Genomic DNA, 18712 nt, shown 5'->3' with positions numbered 1-18712 from the left:
TATCTTTCCAAAATGTACCATACAATTTTTTTGAAGAGTAACATATTGCAAATTTGGCACATTAATCAATATATTTTTATGATATTATAATATTGCCATTATATAATGAAAATGAAAAATAGAAAGATAAATGCTAAGGGGCACTATTGGTGTCCAACACAACACCACAAGTATGTGTCATATCGTTATTGGTGCAATCCAATATTATGTCCCACACATTTGAATTTAATAAGTATTATGAGATATCATTAACCAACCATAGGGTGTTATCTCATGTGCTGTTAGACACCTTAAGATACCAAATAGCAACACTCAAATAGGAAAATGGATAGTTTCCCTTTAAAAAAAAGAAGATTAGTTTGAGTTTCTCAATAAACAATATAGAATAGAAGGGTATAATCGTCCAAAGAGGGTAATAATTTGGAAAGGATAGCGGTGGAATTTTGATAAAAGATTTGAAATTGATGACTGTCTTTTTGGGTTTGACTGTTTGTATTATTCAGACAAGGAAATACACTACCAGACAAAGTGAACACTCTCTTTTATACCAACTTCTCCTCAAATCCAAACCCTACCAAGCAACCTTTCAATACTATTAACCCCACTTTCTCTCTCTCTCTCTCTCTCTTCCACTCTCCTCTTTCTCTCTACTCTGTTTCGAGAACAAGAAGAAGAAGAGGAATCAGAAGAAAAAGAGAGCTTTGAAGGTACTTTGAAGCTCTTAAACTCCGCTGGTTCGTCACTATCTTATTGGTTTTTATTATTATATTTAATTATTTATGTCGTTTCATTCCAAGATCCGGAATACCCAGATGCTAATTTCTGTTGAAATGGTATAAATTTACCTGGAGACGTTCATGAAAAGATTGAATTTTTTTTCCCTTTTTAATCGGAATCTATTGGATTGGTGATGTAATAACGTCGTAAGCAATCTTGGTTCATGCACAATGTTTTTTTTTTTTGGAAAATACATTGAGCGTTACAGTTTATAGCATTTGCGTGATAATGTATTTGTTCCCTCATATGATGTTTCAGACACTCAAAGTTTGATATTTTTCAATTGCTTGGTACTTAAAATGATCAATGATTCAGAATGTGTTCTATGTTTGATGTTTTTTCAAAAGTTGAGTAGTTCGATTTAAAAGTTTGTTAAACCCTGTAAGATTTCACCTTTTAAAAATGGCTAAGAAATTAATTTTATTTGTATTTGAATTAGATCTCAAGCTATTTTCCATTAACCATTTTCTTGGGATGGTTCAGGTCAACGATGGGAAAGAGTTTAAGTCCAATACTAAAGAGAGAGTTGGCAAATCTTGATAAAGATGCTGATAGTCGTAGATCAGCCATGAAAGCGCTCAAATCCTATGTGAAAGATCTGGATTCAAAGGCAATTCCATTGTTTCTTGCACAAGTTTCTCAAACTAAGGAGATTGGTTTGTCTGGTGAATGCACTATTTCATTGTATGAAGTTCTTGCTCGTGTCCATGGCGCCAAAATAGTCCCTTTGATAGACAGCATTATGGTTACCATAATCAAGACCTTGACTTCAAGTGCAGGGTCTTTTCCTCTTCAACAAGCATGCTCTAAGGTGGTTCCAGCTATTGCTAGATATGGTATTGACCCAACCACTCCTGAGGACAAGAAAAGACTTATAATTCATTCACTTTGCAATCCTCTTTCGAATGCCCTCTTGGGATCTCGAGAGAGTCTCACCTCAGGAGCCGCCCTTTGCTTGAAAGCTCTTGTGGATTCTGATAATTGGCGGTTTGCTTCTGATGAGATGGTCAACAAGGTTTGTCAGGTTGTTGCCGGGGCTTTGGAGGAGAAGTCTACTCAGACCAATGCTCACATGGGTTTGGTTATGACTCTAGCAAAACGCAATGCTACAATTGTCGAACCATATGCTAGGCTACTACTACAAGCTGGATTGCAGATATTAAAAGTAGGAGTAGATGAGGCTAATTCCCAGAAACGTTTGTCAGCAATTCAAATGGTTAGCTTTTTGATGAGGTGGTTAGACCCATGGAGCATCTGTTCAGAGCTTGGGTTGATAATTGAAGAGATGGAGAAGTGTCAGTCTGATCAGATGGCATATGTTAGAGGAGCTGCATTTGAAGCTTTGCAGACTGCAAGGAGAATAGCAGCAGATAAAGGCTCAAAATTTGAGAAAAGCCCTGCTTCCGTCACAGGGTCAAATTTCAGTCGAAGAGACCAAAGCAGGAGGTGCTTATCAACCTCTGATGATCAATCTCCTACATCAGTGTCTCCAGAATCACAGACCCTTGACTCCTTTGTTGAATCGTGGGTTGAATCACCAAGCTCAACAATTCAATCTTCTCAGATGTCAGATTATGATCGTAGGAGTGTGAACCGCAAGTTGTGGAGTTTAGAAAATGGTGGAGTTGATGTGTCTCTTAAAGATGGTCTATTCTCACAGATTGCAAGGGAAAATTCCATCTCAAATACCTTGTCCGAGCACTGTACAGAGCATGGTTGTGGTAACAACGAAGATCATGAGGAGTTTGCTGGATTCTTGCAGAAAAATTCCAGAATGGGAATGTCAAGAAGCACAACAAACAGTCCTCTAGTAAGTTGCATTTGCACTGTTTTCAATCTTCTAAGTTTGGAGATCATATAGGTTGGTTTCACTTTTAGTTAATATGCAAGACAGCACGGAGAAATTAAACAAAAATAATGGTTGCTAAAACTCTATTATAATATCTAATGAAGCTTGTATCAAGATAGTGCTTAAATTGTTGTTAGTTAGCTTGCAAATTTCATATTTATTTGGGATTGGTTATGAGAGAACTAACAGATTTGGCTTTTTTTTCTTTCTTTTTGGCTTCAGAAGTCACACAATTCAATTAATGTTGACAGCATTATCTTCAGAACTCCAAGAAAGCTTGTTCAGTCTCTTCAAGATCCTGATAACATGAATTCAGATTATTGTGATAAACAAGCCAGAAGAAGACTCAGAAACAGGAGTATATCTCTGAGTGATTTTGATTGGAGTCCAGCTTCAAGATATGACCAAAATGATATTTCACAAGATGTAAACTATGACCGTAGAGCAAATGGAAGCTTATTTGCAGATGATGAGAAGTTACAAGGGGACTCTGAATCAGTGTCATCCACTGATGACATTGTTGCTAATGTTGGGGAGCAAGAATCTGATAAGTTATTTCAGGATTACAAGACTGAAGCTCAAGTTCAAGCTCAAGCTGAAACTCAAGCTCTAGCTCAAGCCCAAGCTGAAACTCAAGCTCAAGCTCAAATTCAAACTCAGCCTCAGTTCAGTATTCAAAAAACTGGCCCAAAGATATCATTAAAGTTGGTTTTGGCTCTACCCATTGTGTTCCTTGCACTATTTGTTCTGTTGGTTTGGATCAGGGAGCAGCAGAATGAATTTGATGCACATTATCTTGTTCCAACTTAGTACTACTACTCATTCGAATGTAAAACATTATTTAGTTAGGAGCAGATTAAGTTGCAGGTTACAAAAATCTCTCAGAATTTTAGTTTAGGGTAAAAAATCTTTGTATCTTTGAGATGCTTCCATTAAAATTATTAATCAGAAGTTTATTGGTAGTTTTGTTATGGTGGATTTGATTCTCATTTAATCCTTTTATTTATTTTTGCAATTTTATTAGACATATTCTGTAACAATTAAATATTGTCTCTCTCCAAGGCAATCTACTAACCAGTCATGAAGAATGGTAGCAAGAGAGATCTGATGGTCTCTAGCTATTAAACTCTAGTCTCATAACACCACAAAAGTCACTTATTTATATATATATATATAAAACCTTGCATTCAAAATGGGCTTAATCAATAATCTATCAAAACCTTTGTATAAAACTCATAAGTTTGAGGTACCAAATAGTAAAATATTAAAAATGACCTCAGCATGGCTTTAAAGCTAATTGTCTCTATAGCAATCCACAAATCAGTCAAGAAGATTGGTAGCAAGATAGCTTATATAGAGAAACAATCTTACCTTTTTGTTTCCTCTGTTAAATACATGAAAAATTGAGGCAATTTATCTCATTAGAGTGCTATGTAGAGTTATGTACTAGTGATTATGGATTATGGACAATATGTAGTTGCAAGAGTTGGAAAGGTGAGCTCATCATATGATCAATCTATATTTTCATATCAACAAAACTTATATACCAAAAAGAAAGCGTAATACTATTTAAAAAAGAATAATTAAGTAGGAAGAAGAATGACATGTAATTACAAATTATCATGCTCAATGACTTGAGCTCCTCTCCAATCTTCACCAGGTTTGACAACCACAGGCACCAGAATAGAAGCAGGTCCAGTACATGTAAAATACTCCTTCCCATATTTTTCATGGAACGAACCAGGGCTCGACACGTATATGTCCTCAAACCCCATCCTTATGATCCTATAAAACAGCTCTTTTCCCTACATACAAATACAATCCAAAAAATCCATGAACTTGGTCATCTTATACAGTAGTGATACACTATAAACATTCTTTAGTTTTTCTTACCTGATCAAGTATTTCGTACTTGGAAGGAGGAGTGTTATAAAAAACTTTCTTCCTCTCCTCAGGAGGAGCAGCATAGACTCTACTAAGCCTGTTTTTCAAGATGGTGAAAGGAACATCTTGGTGAGTCCAAACCCCGGGCTTTGCGTCTGGCTCTGAAAACCAATCAGAAGAGGCGTCTCGCTTCATGGCCTCGGCTGGAGATAAGAGCTCGAAAGGGGAAGACAGAGGAGGATGAGAGGAGTAAGAACAGGCTCGTAGGCCTTGAATGGCAGCCTTGTTTCGTTTTTTGAACTTGAAATGGCTAAGTATGGCATTGGTCATGGTCACTGCCTTTGGACCATTGTTTTTCACTATCACTGCCGTGGCTAGGCTCAGTGGATAGAGTGTCACCACATATGTTATCTCCAAACTCCCACTACTGCTGCTCAATTCCACCTATACATAATAACAATAATCATCATTGTGAATTTGTTATGACTACTCACTCGATCACTAGTAGGATTTCAACTCAAAATCAATTGAACAGTAACATAGTCTTATAAGATAAGTTTGTTAACATTCATGGAATTCTAACTCGAACCCAACTCAAAACTAATAAACAGTAAGTGGAATAACACAGTCTCATAATCTTATACATAATAATAATAATCATTGGACGTACCTGAAGAGCGTCGATGGCATCAGAATCGACATTTTTGACAGTCCAGTGGGAGTTGGAGAGGAGTGATGTGGTGACCTTAGGAGGAGTAGAGACATCATTGAGGATTAAAGCAATGCCTCCTCTGGTATTGGTAGGAGTGGTGTGAGTGTACAAAACCTCCTCAAAACCATCGTCTTTCCAATAGACCTTAGGCTTGTAGGAAGTGACATGAGCCTCTGGTATTTGAAGCTTCACAGAGCTGCCATTTCTGACAGTCAGCTCAACGACAGGGATTTTGTTGTCGTTTTCTGTGAACTTGATGCCTTTCCTGCTGAATTTCTCATTAAGGGTCTCTGGAGCCACAGTGGTAGCTGCTGCTGTGGCCTTTATTATGTAGTTGTTGTTGTTGTTGTTGTTGGTGGTGAGTTTGGGAAGAGATAAGGAAAGGAAGGAAGCCATGAGTGAGAGAAGCCACTGACTCAGACTCACTCACTCAGTTTCCAAATAGCCTAATCCTTTTTGTAGCTTCACACTACTTCCCACCCAATGGTTTGGTATTTTAGCTACTACTTTCTTCTTCACAGCTTTAATATTGTGCTTACGTGGCATTTTATAAAGATTTTTTGCCAAATTTGCCCTCTCATCACTGGTACTTGAAATTGGACTAATAGTGGTAAACAAAAAAAAAAGACAACAAAACATTGAGCAACAACGTTTACTACTCACAATTATTATCATTCCACAATGAAAATAAGAGAATTTTAAGAATTGGGTTGAAGTTAAAACCTTCAATTTACTACTAGAAATCACTATCTTTCTAATCTGAAAATTAGAAGAATTGTGTGCAAGTTAACAATTTAATTGAGTTAGCTTTTAGGCAATATTATAGGGTGTTGAACCTCCAACACAGAAACACAGAAAATACAGTTTCTTAGGTGCTGGTTGGTAGTTACTTCAAAAATATAATTTTAGAAAATTATTTTCAAATCAAATGATTTGAAAATATTAAATTTAAAAAAAAATTATAAATTTTTGAGATCTTGAATGGTTTGGTGTTTTTTAGATTTAAAATTTATAGAATAGAAAGAAAATAATAATTTATTATTTTCTTTTTTGCTGAAAAATTTTAACTCAATTTTCAAAAATAATATTTTTTTTATTTTCTAAAACAAATGCGTCAATCAAATTTTTATTGGAGTTTCCATTTTTTAAGTTTTGAAAATGAGAAAACTATTTTTAATTCCACTACTAATCAACCCCTTTTTTTAATTACATATCCTACGGTAATATAAAAAAAAAAATTGTTTTATACGGTATTTTTAATAAATTACAAAAATACGGCTCTCCTCACCCATAAATTACAAAAATACGGCTCTTCCCACCCACTTATGTATATATATATATTTACCTTTGTTTTATTTTTTTGTCTTAATTTTTAATAAGAATTTAAGCCTATCAATTAATATAATAATAAAAGTAATAATAATTATAGTTACCATCTTCAATAAAATAAAGTAGATTAATTTATTTTTATTTAAAATAAATATATTTATTAATATTAAAGTTAATATTTATACAATTACTCAAAAAATAAATAAATATATATACAAATTACAATATGCTGTTAATTAAAATTAATATTAATAACTATATGTTATAATATATAGTTAAAGATAATCACAATATTATTATTCTTTATAAAAATATTATATATATATTTTTTAAATCATAGTTAGTCAAGTCTCAACACTCAATGTTAAACCAAAATCATAATCTAATCCAAGTTTCAAGTTTTGTTACAAAAATATATTTAAAGTTAAAAAATTAGTTTTGTAAATCTTTGTAATAATCATGTTAAATAAATTTATAAATATTTATGTGAATGTGAGTTACAAAAATAAATTTTTTAGTTGTGAAATTAGTTTTGTAAATTTTTGTTACAAAAATGTAAAACTTGTTTTTAAAAAAATATTGTATTTCACCACTATATTTAATAAAATGTTTTATAAATAATGAATATCTTAGATTTATATTTTTAAGTTGTATAGCATAAATATGATGATTCATGTAATTTTTTGGTACAATATTGTAACAATATGAAAAAGTATAATAATTTTATGTATATTTTGTTTATGATTTCTTAACTATAAAATATTTTCGTAAATATTAGTTACAAAAATATCTTTCTTAGTTGTAAAACTAGACTTGTAAACTATTGTTACAAAAATAAAAAATTTAGTTACGAATTTGTTTGTAAGTTTTATCTACAAAAAAAAAAAAAAAAATCTACAATTCTATAACTGATTTTGTAAATATTATTTACAAACACGTAACAAATATTTACAAGTTCGTAACATATATTTACTAGTTTGTAAACGTTGATCATAAGAAATTGTATCTTACAGCTTTTATTTATGATTTTGCCACTCCATATTTACAATTTTGCCATTCCGTGTTTTTATCCAAAAATTCCGTATTTTTGTAATGTACCGTATTTTTCAGATTTTTTTTAACTTTTAGTGCATTTTTGTAGATTTCCCTTTTTTTTTTTTAGGTTAATTTTAAAACTTCAAACATCAAACAAAAAAGTAAGTGTCGAATTTAACTATTCTTTTAAAAAATTTATATAATCTTTAGTGAAGTGAATGGCTACGTTGGACCCGAAACTATCCATATAATAATAATAATAATAATAATAATAATAATAATAATACTTTCACCAAAAACAATCGAATGGAAATGGCTTCAGAATAAAACTCAAAAAAAAAAAAAAAAACTAGAGAGGCAAACCAAAAACACCCCCTCTCAAAAGCACAAGCTTACAAGTGGCAATATACAAAACCATTAGAATTGAAATCCCTCTTAAAGCACAAACAAAATTTCTAGAGGACGATTTCAGCATTACAGATAACAACAGATGCCTAACCAAGTTCGGTAAATTTCCTAGCCAAAATCTAAGCGAAAAAGATCTAGTCCTCATCCATCGCAGGTTGATCTCTTTTACCAGGTCCACCGGCTGGTTTCGCCATTATAATCTGCAACATAATTATCAATGCGGACGTCATGACAAAATTTCAACGAAAAACATGACCCTTTTCAACAGTTCATTAACATCAACCAAAGCCTTAATCAAAGTTGACACTTGAGTTTCCTTTCTTTTTTAAAATTTTTTCTACTAATAACCTTGGCTTAGACAAATTAATGCATATTTTTTTTAATTTATGCTCTTGCCATATCGGATAGTACAGATAACTCGAGATTGGAGGCTAAAGTTATTAAAGAGTCACAAAAATGAAATTTTACTACTTACCTGGTCCACTCGTAGTACAGTGCAGGCAGCATCAGCAGCATACTTGAGAGCAAAGAACCTGAGACAAAACACCCAACAAAATAAATGAACCAGAATCTTCCTTCCATAACATGTTATAATTTTTTTTCACTTTGATAATATAGAGATTAGTAAACACTACCAAGTCATTATATATATATAAAATTCTGTATTAAGAAATATAATCAGAACTGTTCAATAAAATCAAACATTTATATAATAACAGTACAATTTGTTACCCACAAAACAAAGTCACCAAATAAGGAAAAATACTAAAACTCTGTGTAGCCCATTACTCTATATTTTTAAATCCAATGCTATAAAGAGAGTTGTTAACTCTGGTTATGTTTGTGCTTTAAAACTGAAAAATATAACATGCGGTGGGAAGGTGAAGGCATCCACCAACAAAACGCCAATCATTATTATGCTTGCTATGACAACCTTCAGACTCAAACTAGTGTAAGCGACAGGAAGACCTTTGAATTCACTAAAAGAATCCCACAAAAAAAGTATAGAAGTTTCAAGACGCATTTCACTAACTTTAATAGTTCCATAGAACTATAAAAATATGTACAAAGTATAACAAGTGTCTTTAAAATAAAAGAGATTGCTCACTTGGTAACGTGAAGGTCCCAGATATTCATAGTTGAGATATCCTTACAAGCACCTTCCTCCAAGCTAATACCAACTTTGGTGTTTCCAGATGCATGTTCAGCATATAAAGAGGAAATAATTTCCATGGCATTAAGACCAGCATTCTCAGATAGGGTTTTAGGCACCATTTCAAAACTCTCAGCAAATTTTGCTATAGCATACTGGTCCAATCTGCACAGAAGATAGTAATTGTTACTTCCCTAACATTGTAACACCATGACATACCAAAAAAAATGAAATAATTAAAATTATTGGTCTGCCTTGCCCCCCAAGTCTATAATCGTTCTTGAAAGAAAGAACATATTGGATACTTGAGCAGAACAAGTATACATGGCAGGGGAAACAAAGGCAAAAAAAATACATTATTGTGCCAAACAGAACATAAGTGATTCTCAAAAACTAGCAATAGTCTTGCCAAAGAATTCAACCCTGTTAAAAGAAAAAAATAACTGAAAAAAAAAAAGAGGAAACAAACAAAATACCCTGTTTCTTTAAATGAATACTCTTTCACTCTCTTAGCTAATTCGATTTCAGTAGCAGCTGCACCAGGAACCATACGGCTATCCCTGCACATAGCCTGACAGTGAAAATACCCGGTAAGAATGGTTAGCGGGGTAGGTAAGTTTCTCTTCATAAGTCTGATGCAACAAGTACTGTCAAAACCTACTCTGTATGGATTATAGTCATACCATACTATTGTATGTCACGCAAAACATCGATACACAAATCAAAACTAGTCCAAATTACCTTGTAAGTATTTACTCCATCATCAACTGCTCTTTCAAGGTCATCTAAGATGCTATCTGTGCTTCCTCGCAATAAAACAGTGGTAACAGAGTTCCCACCTTCTTCATTCTTCACAACAGTGACCTATATTTACATTATGGGAAATGTTAATGTGTTAATGAGAATAAAGAGAATAATAAATAATGAAATCATCAGTAACAAAATACTCAAAAGGGGCAGCTCAAACGATCAGGCCTTTGGTTTGCTCACACAAGGGTCTGAAGTTCGAGTCCCCCCCGGATACTTATATTGCAATTGCAATAGTTTCTTGTTACTCAAAATATTCACTTACCCTAGCACCACCAATTTCTTCTACTGAGACTGAATCAACATGTCCCAGGTCATCTGGGTTTGGCTTGCTAAGCTTCAACTGCAACATAAATAAAAATATTGTTGCGAATTTTAGAAAATTTTGAAAAAATTTGAGTACTATTCAATGCTAGCTGACTTACCATAGCAACAGCACCAGTAGTGCGACAAAATCGTCTTAATTCAAATTTTGAGCTAATCTTCAAAACCATAAGCCTGCAAGGAAAATGTCCCAAATTAAACTATTAGATTAGATTAAAAAAAGTTCTTAATAGAATAATAAAAACTCAACATGTGACAGATTTCATAAAAGATCATAAGCATTTAAAATATGTACAACAATCACACGTATGTTTTGCAAATTAGTAAGTTAATCAACAAAAAGAACACGATGGAAGGTGATATACTTGTAGCGCTCACAGAAATGGAGTGCCATCTCCCCAACTGCTGCTCCACTAACAATTACTTTGGCACCTGAATCAGCGACTGCCTTTATAAGCTCCTCAACTTTAGCTTCTTCAGTTTTTGCATAATTTTCTAGCTACAAGATATTAAAAAAACTATGAGAACTACTTAAAGATGCAAAACATTATTTCGATAATAACATAACAAAATTTTAACATCAACCGGAGCAAGAACAGTGCAGAAAAGTATTCTCAGGATGGTGTCATTTGGCATTTCTGAGACAGGAATACCAAATGACACCAATATCATGGGGGCAAAAAATTGCAAGTCCAAAAGTGACCAGCATGAATACCTTTTTTTTTTTTTTTTTCAATTCATCATTGAATAAGGAGAAAATATAAAGTAAACAACCAAAAGAAGATAGAAAAAATGGATGCCGCTAAACTTTAATACGAGATGAAGTAAAATTTTGCACGTTACATTAGTAAAGTGGAGAATCAATATAAGCCACGACGACACATGCATTGACAAACAGGCAACTGCAGGAAATGCAAACAAAATACAAGAAAGAAAATAAAACAGAAAATAACTGCTAAATATATTGGCTACCTCGTGAGCAATCAAGCCAAAAGAAGAGAGAAACGTTCATATAATAGCAAGAAAAAAATATCCATTTCAAAATTTCACCTGATCGGCAGTATGAATTAGGACTGTTCCTTTTGTCTCAGTTGCAGAGGTATCCACACCACCAACAAATACAGCAACCTGAATGAAGTAGGTGTAATAGAAGATAAAAGCTTAAAAAGGTGGACATACTACTTCACATAAAACAGCACAAGAAAAGAATATATAAAAAAATTATTGTTGAGCTAAAAAGCTACTAATTACTAAAGAATTCCAAAGGAATATTAATAGTAAGAAGCTGCCAATATACTTGTGTAAAAAAAAGTGCAGCTTAGAAAGCAGTATATAAGACCCTACTTCTGAATGGTGTACTATATCAGCAAAAATCTAAAACATTTTACATATTGAGACAATTTTAATCAAAGATTAAGAAATAGCAAAGAGAATAGGATGAAATACCCATCTTGGCATCATCCAACATGAAAATAAACTTCCCACCATTTCTTAATGCAATATTTTAGTTTTCAATAAATCTGAGTATAGAATCCTAAACAGCAACTAAAATGAAATCAATTTAACAAAAAAATGATTGAAATTGAAAGGGCCACAAAGTGAATAACATCATAAACAAGGGCTTATGTTCTTAAAAATGTCATGAAAGTATGCAGTAACCTTGGCCTTTTCTGCATGCTTTATGCTCCCTACAGCATCACTTTTCAAGACCATGCCTCTAACCACCGAACTATTTTGTAAACCTCCTCCCAAGAGCTTCGCAACACGTACATTATCCACATTAAAGTTTGCTGGATTCTTGGGGCATACTTGAATACATGCCTGTGGCACACAATAGAAAATGTTCATTAACAAAAATTCCAACGAAAAAAAGGTGATAAAACCAGAAGCAGTAAACATAGGCCGATAAGATTAAAATTACATCAGCAATAAGTGAGGACAATATATTTTCTTGTCCAAACTGTTTGCTGGCAACAGCTGCCTTCATTCTAATAATCACTTCATCCTTGTTGCGAACATCCATGTTTTCAGAACCTTCCTCTACTAGTTCATCTAAGATTTCAACAGTCTGAAATTTCACAAAAGAAAAGAAATTAAAATTTGCAAAATATTAAATTCGCAACCAAAATTAATTTACAGCGCAAGTAAGGAAACCTTAGTAATAGCTTTGTTGTATCCACTGATAATCTCACTAGGGTGCAGACCCATCCTTATAAGCTCCTCAGCATTTTGGAGAAGCTCACCAGCGAAAGAAATTGTCAAATTAGCACCATCTCCAATTTCCTCTTGTTGAGCCTTGCCTGCTAGAACCAAGAGCTTGGCAGCAGGATGTTGAACCTCAAGCTCGTTCACAATAGTGGCAGCATCGTTTGTGACAAAAAGCTTGTCCAAATGATTGATCACCATCTTATTCATGCCTGATTCAGTTCAATAAAATGACACCAAAAATGAAGACCCATTAGGGTATTATTTTAGGGTATATAATTTGATCATTTTGGTCCTTTATATGATCATTATAGACATAGATTGTGAGATCTAGAAAAGATGAAATGATATTATAAATGGGTCCATCATTATGTATAGTATCTTATAAATTTCATAGTATATGTAATAGTATATGTAACAGTATTTCTATGTATCAATAACTTTATTATATTTCTAATGTCATTTATCTATCATTCACTAAGCATTCTTCATAAATTTCTCAAGTTTTATAACCATTAAAAAGATGCAAACAAATATTAACACTAGCTAGAGTTGCTTGAACACCAAAACCGAGCATCTAAGTTATTACTAAGTGGTTACTACCAAGTTCATAACAATTAGCCACTATAAACATAAATCCCATTTCAAAGATCCAAGAACAGCGGTTCATCGATCAGAAAATTCAAGCGAAACCCAACATTTTTAACATCCGAATCTCCAAATGAAAAAGTTAAAACACATTATAACAAGCTATTAATGAATATAAATATAGTGAATGAAATACCATTAGGGCCAAGAGAAGTTCGGGTGATAGTGGAGAGTTGCTTGCAAGCATCGATGTTCTTGAGCACAGCTTCATCGAGACCAGAGAGATGCTTGTGTCCCTCCTTAAGCATAGACTGTATACCGTACGACATTTTCGTAATCTTCTTGTTTGTTCGAAAGATAGAGGCCGAACCCAAACCCTAACCCTAGAAATGGCTTATGGCTTCTTCTTCTTCTTCTTCTCTGCGAAAAAATCAAATCAAATCAAAGAAAGAAAGCCTAGAATTTTCACTTCGCTTCACTCGCTAGTAGCAGAGGGTTTTAAAAATTGCAGACTAATCTCACCATCCGGTGACACTCCGAGATGTCACTGACGGGTGCAATTGGGCTCGGCCCAGTTCATTTGGTTTTGAAACGTACCAGTTTTTTTCTTTCAAAAATACCGGAAACAATGTATAACTTTATTAAATATCTCACAAAATACAAGAAATTTGACTTTTACAAAACCAGTAAATTGAAGCTAGTTTAGTTTCGTTGGTTTGCCTTCTTGCTTGGTGGATGTGATGATTATTATTTTGAAGTAGAACCAGTAAAATGGAATTGTGTGATTATTTTTTGTCATTTCCAATGGTAAGCATTCTTTGTTTTTGGTCAATTCTCTTAAAGCTTTAGATCTCATACATACATACATACATACATCGATTCATGCATGTTCAATTAAAAGCACAAAAACCAAGCTATTGCATCACTTCTCAACCTTAAAATTCAGCTCCAAATTTTTTCAAGTTTGAAGATATCCAAATCATTTTGAAGATGGAATCAGCACTTCTTGTGTCCTCTCTAGTTCACAAGATAGCTATTTTCTAGTACATTCAAGAAGTTGAACTGGTGGAAGTAACACCTTCAAGCACACAACCTGCTTATCAAATTATTTTACTGAAAGAAAAAAAAAACAGAAAAGTTTTCAGTACTAGGGTATCACAAAATATGCACCAAAACATTACCCCAATACATATATGAATATATATATATATATATATATATAATGTTACATTTATTAGTGTATGTCTGCCAGAAATGAGGTTGATCAAAAATTCAAAAGCATTGTTAAGAAAACTTCCATCCTTTAACTTATGGCCTTTTTAAATAATGTTCCTCGTGATAAAATCCCTCTTTGTTCTCCAGCCCGACAAAATTGTCTATGCAAAGCATATTAGAAATACAAAATTCTGCACAGAAACAAACTTATTTTTGCCTAGTTCATCAGTTCAATATTTCACCAGGGGTTGACTCCACTTCGACCGAAAATGGAATAGGCTTGGTTGGAGCTGGCAGGCGGCCAATGCTATCAACTTTATCCTTCTGTTTTGGAGGAGGTCTGGCTGCTTTTGGCAACAACCTGCCTTTCTTTTCAAACCACTCCGGCTTAAGCAAAGCTTGGAAGCCCAACTTGTTGTAGTAAACTCTTCTAACAGTTCCACCCGCAGCTTCCACGGCTGCCTTTGCCCTAACGGTGACCCTTGATACCTGTATTCCCACCCCCAGTAAGTCCAACTTAGTTTTGTAAAATATATGTTTCGAATACTTGTTTATAATTTTGTATATTAATAAATAAACTTGGATTTGATATTAAACCTTCAAAACACGAATGAAGGAAAACGATAAAATCCAGAAGTTGTCTTAATGGTCCAGCAGTTGGCAGACAGAAAAGAAAGATCCAAAGGGAAGTAAAAATTCTTTTTTGGATATGTTTCATTATGTTTTTACCATTATTCATTATATGACTGGTACTTAGTTAGACTTAGTGCCATGGAGGTTTCAAACAAAGTTCATTAAATACATTTTGATAAAGTCAAAATCTATTCATTTGAGATAGCCACCAAAAGAAAAACATACAGTAAATAGTAACAGTTCCATTCAATAAACAATAAGGGGGTGAGTAAAGATCCAAAAGGTGATAGTATTCATCCAGTATAAAAAGCAGAAAGACCTTAAATTAAAAATTACCTCCAGATGAATAGGCCACTTGATCTGCTCAGCCCCACGACCCATTAATCTTACTCCATCTTTTATTTGTTTCCCTATTGCCCCTGTATCCTACATTAACGGTGGTTACCAGAATAAGCTAATGTCGAATAAGGAAATGCTACAATATCACAAGCTCGAGAAGGAATTTACTACACCTTGAGAGTTTTCATCGTAATCAACTCATGAGAATCAATCTTCCCTTCATTGATAAGTTTCGCAATCTTTCCTAACCCTACTGGCTGCCAAACAATCGTATGATAAAATTATCAGAAAGATTAGCCAAAAGACATTACTTATCGCTTTTATGTACAAGTAAAATATAAATGAGACATATGGGTGAAAAAATAGACAGAAGTCACATAAAGCTACAAATGTATCTATTTTCTCCACACATATTTATTTTGTGAAAACTGAATAACAGAGCCATTTATTTTGAATAAAATGAACAAAAAGAAAAATCATATACAGAAAGAATGTAGACCAAAGTTCCTTCACACAGGTTGTAAAACAAAAAGAAACTTGGTATCTCATTCAAATCATACAACACTGAAGTAAACAATTTTAAGGTGATTACAATGACATACTGCAGTTTCAAAAAAAAAAAAAAAAAGCAGGAAACAGGTTAAACCAAGTCCTACATTATCACTAAAGTCATAAATTTGAGATTCTCAGCATTATCCAATCCAGCAGTAGATATCCTATATAGGGTTTAGTCTTCATTTAATAAAATTCCACACCTTTCACGGCATTAGTCACAATTGTTCTTTCATACAAGGCTTACAAAAGTTCCATTTTTCCAAACAAAAAATTTAACTCACAAGAACACCATCAAGTACCTGAAAAGTTAGGCTAAAGGGGTTCGTGAAACCTCGTTTGGGCAAACGACGACGTAAGGGGGTCTGACCCCCTTCAAACCCTAGCTTACCGGACCCTCTAGCCTTCTGACCCTTGTGACCTCTCCCAGCGGTCTTCCCCTTCCCGGATCCAATCCCACGCCCCTTTCGGGTCCTCTGCTTCCTCGGGACATTGCCCCTCAGATCGTTCAGGCTCAGGAGACTGTATGCTCTGGGACCCCCAAAACCAAACCCTTCATTACTCCTCAAACAAGGGCTGGGGCGCTGTACTAATTGTAGGGTTTGGAATGCAACTATAGGAGGTATTGGAATGGGTTGTGTCCGGACTGAGGCGTTGAAGATTGAGCTCGAAAGTATTGAACGGAGTCTTCTTCCGAGCATTCTGGGAGAAATCCTCAAATTAGCACCATCTCCAATATGACATTAACTAATAATTAGCAAAAACAACAACTGGCTTCTTTTTCATTGATATTGAAAAACTTTCTCATGAATAGCAGCAAAAACAAAAACATTTAAGCTTTAGGAATGAAACCTCTCAAAGACTCAATCAAACCCTGCAAAATAAGATTAAAATTTGGTACCAACTAAACAATAAAAGAAATTAAATTATATTCACAACAGAGGGGAAAATAATACTGTAATGCACTAACAAAATTGATAAACACACAATGATACAGACACGTATATACAAGAATATACACATATATACACACAACAAATAGATTTATCTCAACTTCTCACTCTACGGGTGATTTCACTGATTTGAACTATTTTAAGAAATGTCCAGAATAATATAAAATCTTTACGAAGCTATTTCGAGGATGAATTGGAATTTGCAAAGCTCAAAATGTCCATATTCATAATATAAAATCTTTCTACAATACTATTATTTCTAATAATTAGATGTATTGATTGACATTAGCAAATAATGTGATTCTGTACTTCTCACCACTGTACCTGTCAGAGTCGGCGGCGTCAGGGAGAACCAGCAACGGGAGACGAGAGGAACGGGAGAAGATCCGCTGTCGGCACCTCGGGAGAGAGAATTTTCGTATGGTGGCCGGCGTCGGGAGTGAGTAGAAGACTTGCCGTTACCGTCGTCGTCGCTGAGAGAGAAGAGGGAGAGAGAAGAGAGCGGGGGAAGGAGAGACAGAGTGAGAGAGAAGAATAAGGGCTGGGCTGGGCTTGGCTTGGCTTGGGCGGGGTTAGGGTTTTTTTTTTAAATTTTTTTTAATATAAATTAAGCATATATAATTATATTAAAAAAATTATTAAATGAAAGGGTTAAAAATTATATTAGGCGGGTTAAAATTTAGTGAAATATTTTGGGTTGAGTTGTTGCTTGGTTTTTCCGAATTGATTTGAGCAGTTTATTCGAGTTGAGTGTCACAACCCTATTAGCGAGATGAACTTAGTAGCAGGATTTTAAAAATTACAGTCTAATCTCAATGATGCTCCGAGATGTCATTGTCATGGATGCAACTTAGGATCGATCCAATACATTTTTTCTTTCTTTTGTTAGAAAAGAATGTATTAAATTAAAATTGTTAAGGAACACAATTACGGATTGGATGAAGGATTTCTTCTATCCAAAAAAGCTCATCGTCTAAAATGTTTTAGATGCCTAAAAAGATGGAAAATAAAGCTTTTAAATAAGAAAAATAACACCTAATTTATTATGATAATTGTTGCACTTTCCAAAGCCAAGACTAAAGGCTTTGACTAGAAAACCAATATTTTTTTACCTAATTTAAACCCACCAAAAGAACAAGTATCATAAAAACAACACTGGTAAGCTTCTTACACTTCACAATCAATTTAAGGTCTTACTAAGCTTAAAACATCTAACAAAAGGGACTTTGGTTGGACACTAAAAAATTAATTTAATTTTTGAAAATATGTTTTAGAATCATTTCTTAGGCCTTACTTTGTGACAACAAGTTGATGATCATGCATAATGATAAATATAAAGTTTCTATGTAGCTTGTGGTGGTTTGAAGATAGTTGCTTTTACTCGTTTGCTCGCTGAGAAGATGACAATTCCAAAATCCACCATACTCGTAGAGGGCGAGATTGTTGCATTGACAAAAAGTGTGAGGTCGTAAATTTTTATTCCCCACCTCATTTGATTAAACAATCTCCTTCTTGAAGATGATTCATCAAGAAGAATTTGCACACTTCGTATAACATCATAGTAAGAAGATAATCAAATTAGCACTTGTTGTGGCATCTTAACTTGTTGCTCATGAATTCTCTTATTCCTTTCAAACCAAATGATCCAAGCCGAAATTAGTATCTTCTCAAAACATCCTTTTTCTAAGATTTTAGATGCATATAGTAACACACATTTGAAAGATGTCTTCTTGTTGACATAAGAGGAAAGGATAATCTAGATGCTTCCATATGTCTTGGGAGTAAGGGCACCAAAAAATTGTGTGTGCATTGAAATCATCCCCAAAACTACGTTAAGGTCATTTACTATGAGAAAATATATGACGATGATGTAACCCACTTAGAGTAGGCAAATTTTCATGTAAACCTCTCCATATGAAGTGCAATATTTTGCATGGGATTTCCATCGT

At 33.9% G+C, this 18712-nt stretch overlaps 4 protein-coding genes across 7 annotated transcripts; 1 reads left to right on the top strand and 3 right to left on the bottom strand.

The window, feature by feature from the left end:
* The first annotated feature begins 557 nt into the window (after positions 1-557).
* On the top strand, positions 558-3597 carry LOC133824583 (protein SINE1). Of its 2 annotated transcripts, none has more exons than XM_062257512.1 (3): positions 558-707; positions 1261-2587; positions 2849-3597. In XM_062257512.1, exons 2-3 carry the CDS (start codon positions 1268-1270, stop codon positions 3434-3436), a joined length of 1908 nt encoding a protein of 635 aa, XP_062113496.1. In that variant the 5' UTR covers positions 558-707; positions 1261-1267; the 3' UTR covers positions 3437-3597. The 2 variants fall into 2 exon arrangements, with proteins under 2 accessions (XP_062113496.1, XP_062113495.1); XM_062257511.1 differs by having other exon boundaries at positions 558-734.
* A 503-nt stretch (positions 3598-4100) lies between these two features.
* LOC133824581 (photosynthetic NDH subunit of subcomplex B 2, chloroplastic) lies at positions 4101-5714 on the bottom strand. Its single transcript, XM_062257510.1, has 3 exons — positions 5181-5714; positions 4520-4954; positions 4101-4431 (listed from the first exon to the last, which is right to left on the bottom strand). The coding sequence occupies exons 1-3, from the start codon at positions 5616-5618 to the stop codon at positions 4237-4239; spliced, it is 1068 nt and encodes a 355-aa protein (XP_062113494.1). The 5' UTR covers positions 5619-5714; the 3' UTR covers positions 4101-4236.
* Positions 5715-7883: 2169 nt separating this feature from the next.
* On the bottom strand, positions 7884-13536 carry LOC133824579 (T-complex protein 1 subunit theta-like). The gene is made up of 13 exons (XM_062257506.1): positions 13268-13536; positions 12433-12695; positions 12200-12346; positions 11938-12099; positions 11329-11406; positions 10644-10777; positions 10380-10452; positions 10220-10297; positions 9889-10011; positions 9624-9718; positions 9103-9312; positions 8470-8527; positions 7884-8194 (listed from the first exon to the last, which is right to left on the bottom strand). Exons 1-13 carry the CDS (start codon positions 13398-13400, stop codon positions 8129-8131), a joined length of 1620 nt encoding a protein of 539 aa, XP_062113490.1. The 5' UTR covers positions 13401-13536; the 3' UTR covers positions 7884-8128.
* Positions 13537-14154: 618 nt separating this feature from the next.
* LOC133824580 (uncharacterized) lies at positions 14155-17308 on the bottom strand. 3 transcript variants are annotated; one of them, XM_062257509.1, is made up of 6 exons: positions 17088-17308; positions 16663-16684; positions 16113-16512; positions 15432-15515; positions 15256-15345; positions 14155-14775 (listed from the first exon to the last, which is right to left on the bottom strand). In XM_062257509.1, the coding sequence occupies exons 3-6, from the start codon at positions 16509-16511 to the stop codon at positions 14512-14514; spliced, it is 837 nt and encodes a 278-aa protein (XP_062113493.1). In that variant the 5' UTR covers position 16512; positions 16663-16684; positions 17088-17308; the 3' UTR covers positions 14155-14511. The 3 variants fall into 3 exon arrangements, with proteins under 3 accessions (XP_062113493.1, XP_062113492.1, XP_062113491.1); XM_062257508.1 differs by lacking the exon at positions 16663-16684 and having other exon boundaries at positions 17080-17308; XM_062257507.1 differs by lacking the exon at positions 16663-16684 and having other exon boundaries at positions 17088-17305.
* Between the last annotated feature and the right edge of the window lie 1404 nt (positions 17309-18712).

The sequence above is a fragment of the Humulus lupulus genome, chromosome 3 (assembly GCF_963169125.1).
Source record: "Humulus lupulus chromosome 3, drHumLupu1.1, whole genome shotgun sequence".
NCBI classification, from domain to species: domain Eukaryota; kingdom Viridiplantae; phylum Streptophyta; class Magnoliopsida; order Rosales; family Cannabaceae; genus Humulus; species Humulus lupulus.
This window is presented reverse-complemented; position numbering and strand designations above follow the sequence as displayed.

What these genes read in the sequence shown, in the direction of transcription:
- LOC133824583 (XM_062257512.1), top strand. Translation starts at nt 1,268, where the DNA reads ATGGGAAAGAGTTTAAGTCCAATACTAAAGAGAGAGTTGGCAAATCTT. An exon ending in GCACAACAAACAGTCCTCTA is followed by an intron (nt 2,588 to 2,848) that starts GTAAGTTGCATT and finishes TTTTGGCTTCAG; the next exon opens with AAGTCACACAATTCAATTAA.
- LOC133824581 (XM_062257510.1), bottom strand. Translation starts at nt 5,618, where the DNA reads ATGGCTTCCTTCCTTTCCTTATCTCTTCCCAAACTCACCACCAACAAC. An exon ending in ATGCCATCGACGCTCTTCAG is followed by an intron (nt 4,955 to 5,180) that starts GTACGTCCAATG and finishes TATTATGTATAG; the next exon opens with GTGGAATTGAGCAGCAGTAG. An exon ending in AGTACGAAATACTTGATCAG is followed by an intron (nt 4,432 to 4,519) that starts GTAAGAAAAACT and finishes ATTTGTATGTAG; the next exon opens with GGAAAAGAGCTGTTTTATAG.
- LOC133824579 (XM_062257506.1), bottom strand. Translation starts at nt 13,400, where the DNA reads ATGTCGTACGGTATACAGTCTATGCTTAAGGAGGGACACAAGCATCTC. An exon ending in TGTCCTCACTTATTGCTGAT is followed by an intron (nt 12,100 to 12,199) that starts GTAATTTTAATC and finishes TGTGTGCCACAG; the next exon opens with GCATGTATTCAAGTATGCCC. An exon ending in CTGTACTACGAGTGGACCAG is followed by an intron (nt 8,195 to 8,469) that starts GTAAGTAGTAAA and finishes ATTATGTTGCAG; the next exon opens with ATTATAATGGCGAAACCAGC.
- LOC133824580 (XM_062257508.1), bottom strand. Translation starts at nt 16,511, where the DNA reads ATGCTCGGAAGAAGACTCCGTTCAATACTTTCGAGCTCAATCTTCAAC. An exon ending in TTACGATGAAAACTCTCAAG is followed by an intron (nt 15,346 to 15,431) that starts GTGTAGTAAATT and finishes CCGTTAATGTAG; the next exon opens with GATACAGGGGCAATAGGGAA. An exon ending in AGTGGCCTATTCATCTGGAG is followed by an intron (nt 14,776 to 15,255) that starts GTAATTTTTAAT and finishes GTGGGAATACAG; the next exon opens with GTATCAAGGGTCACCGTTAG.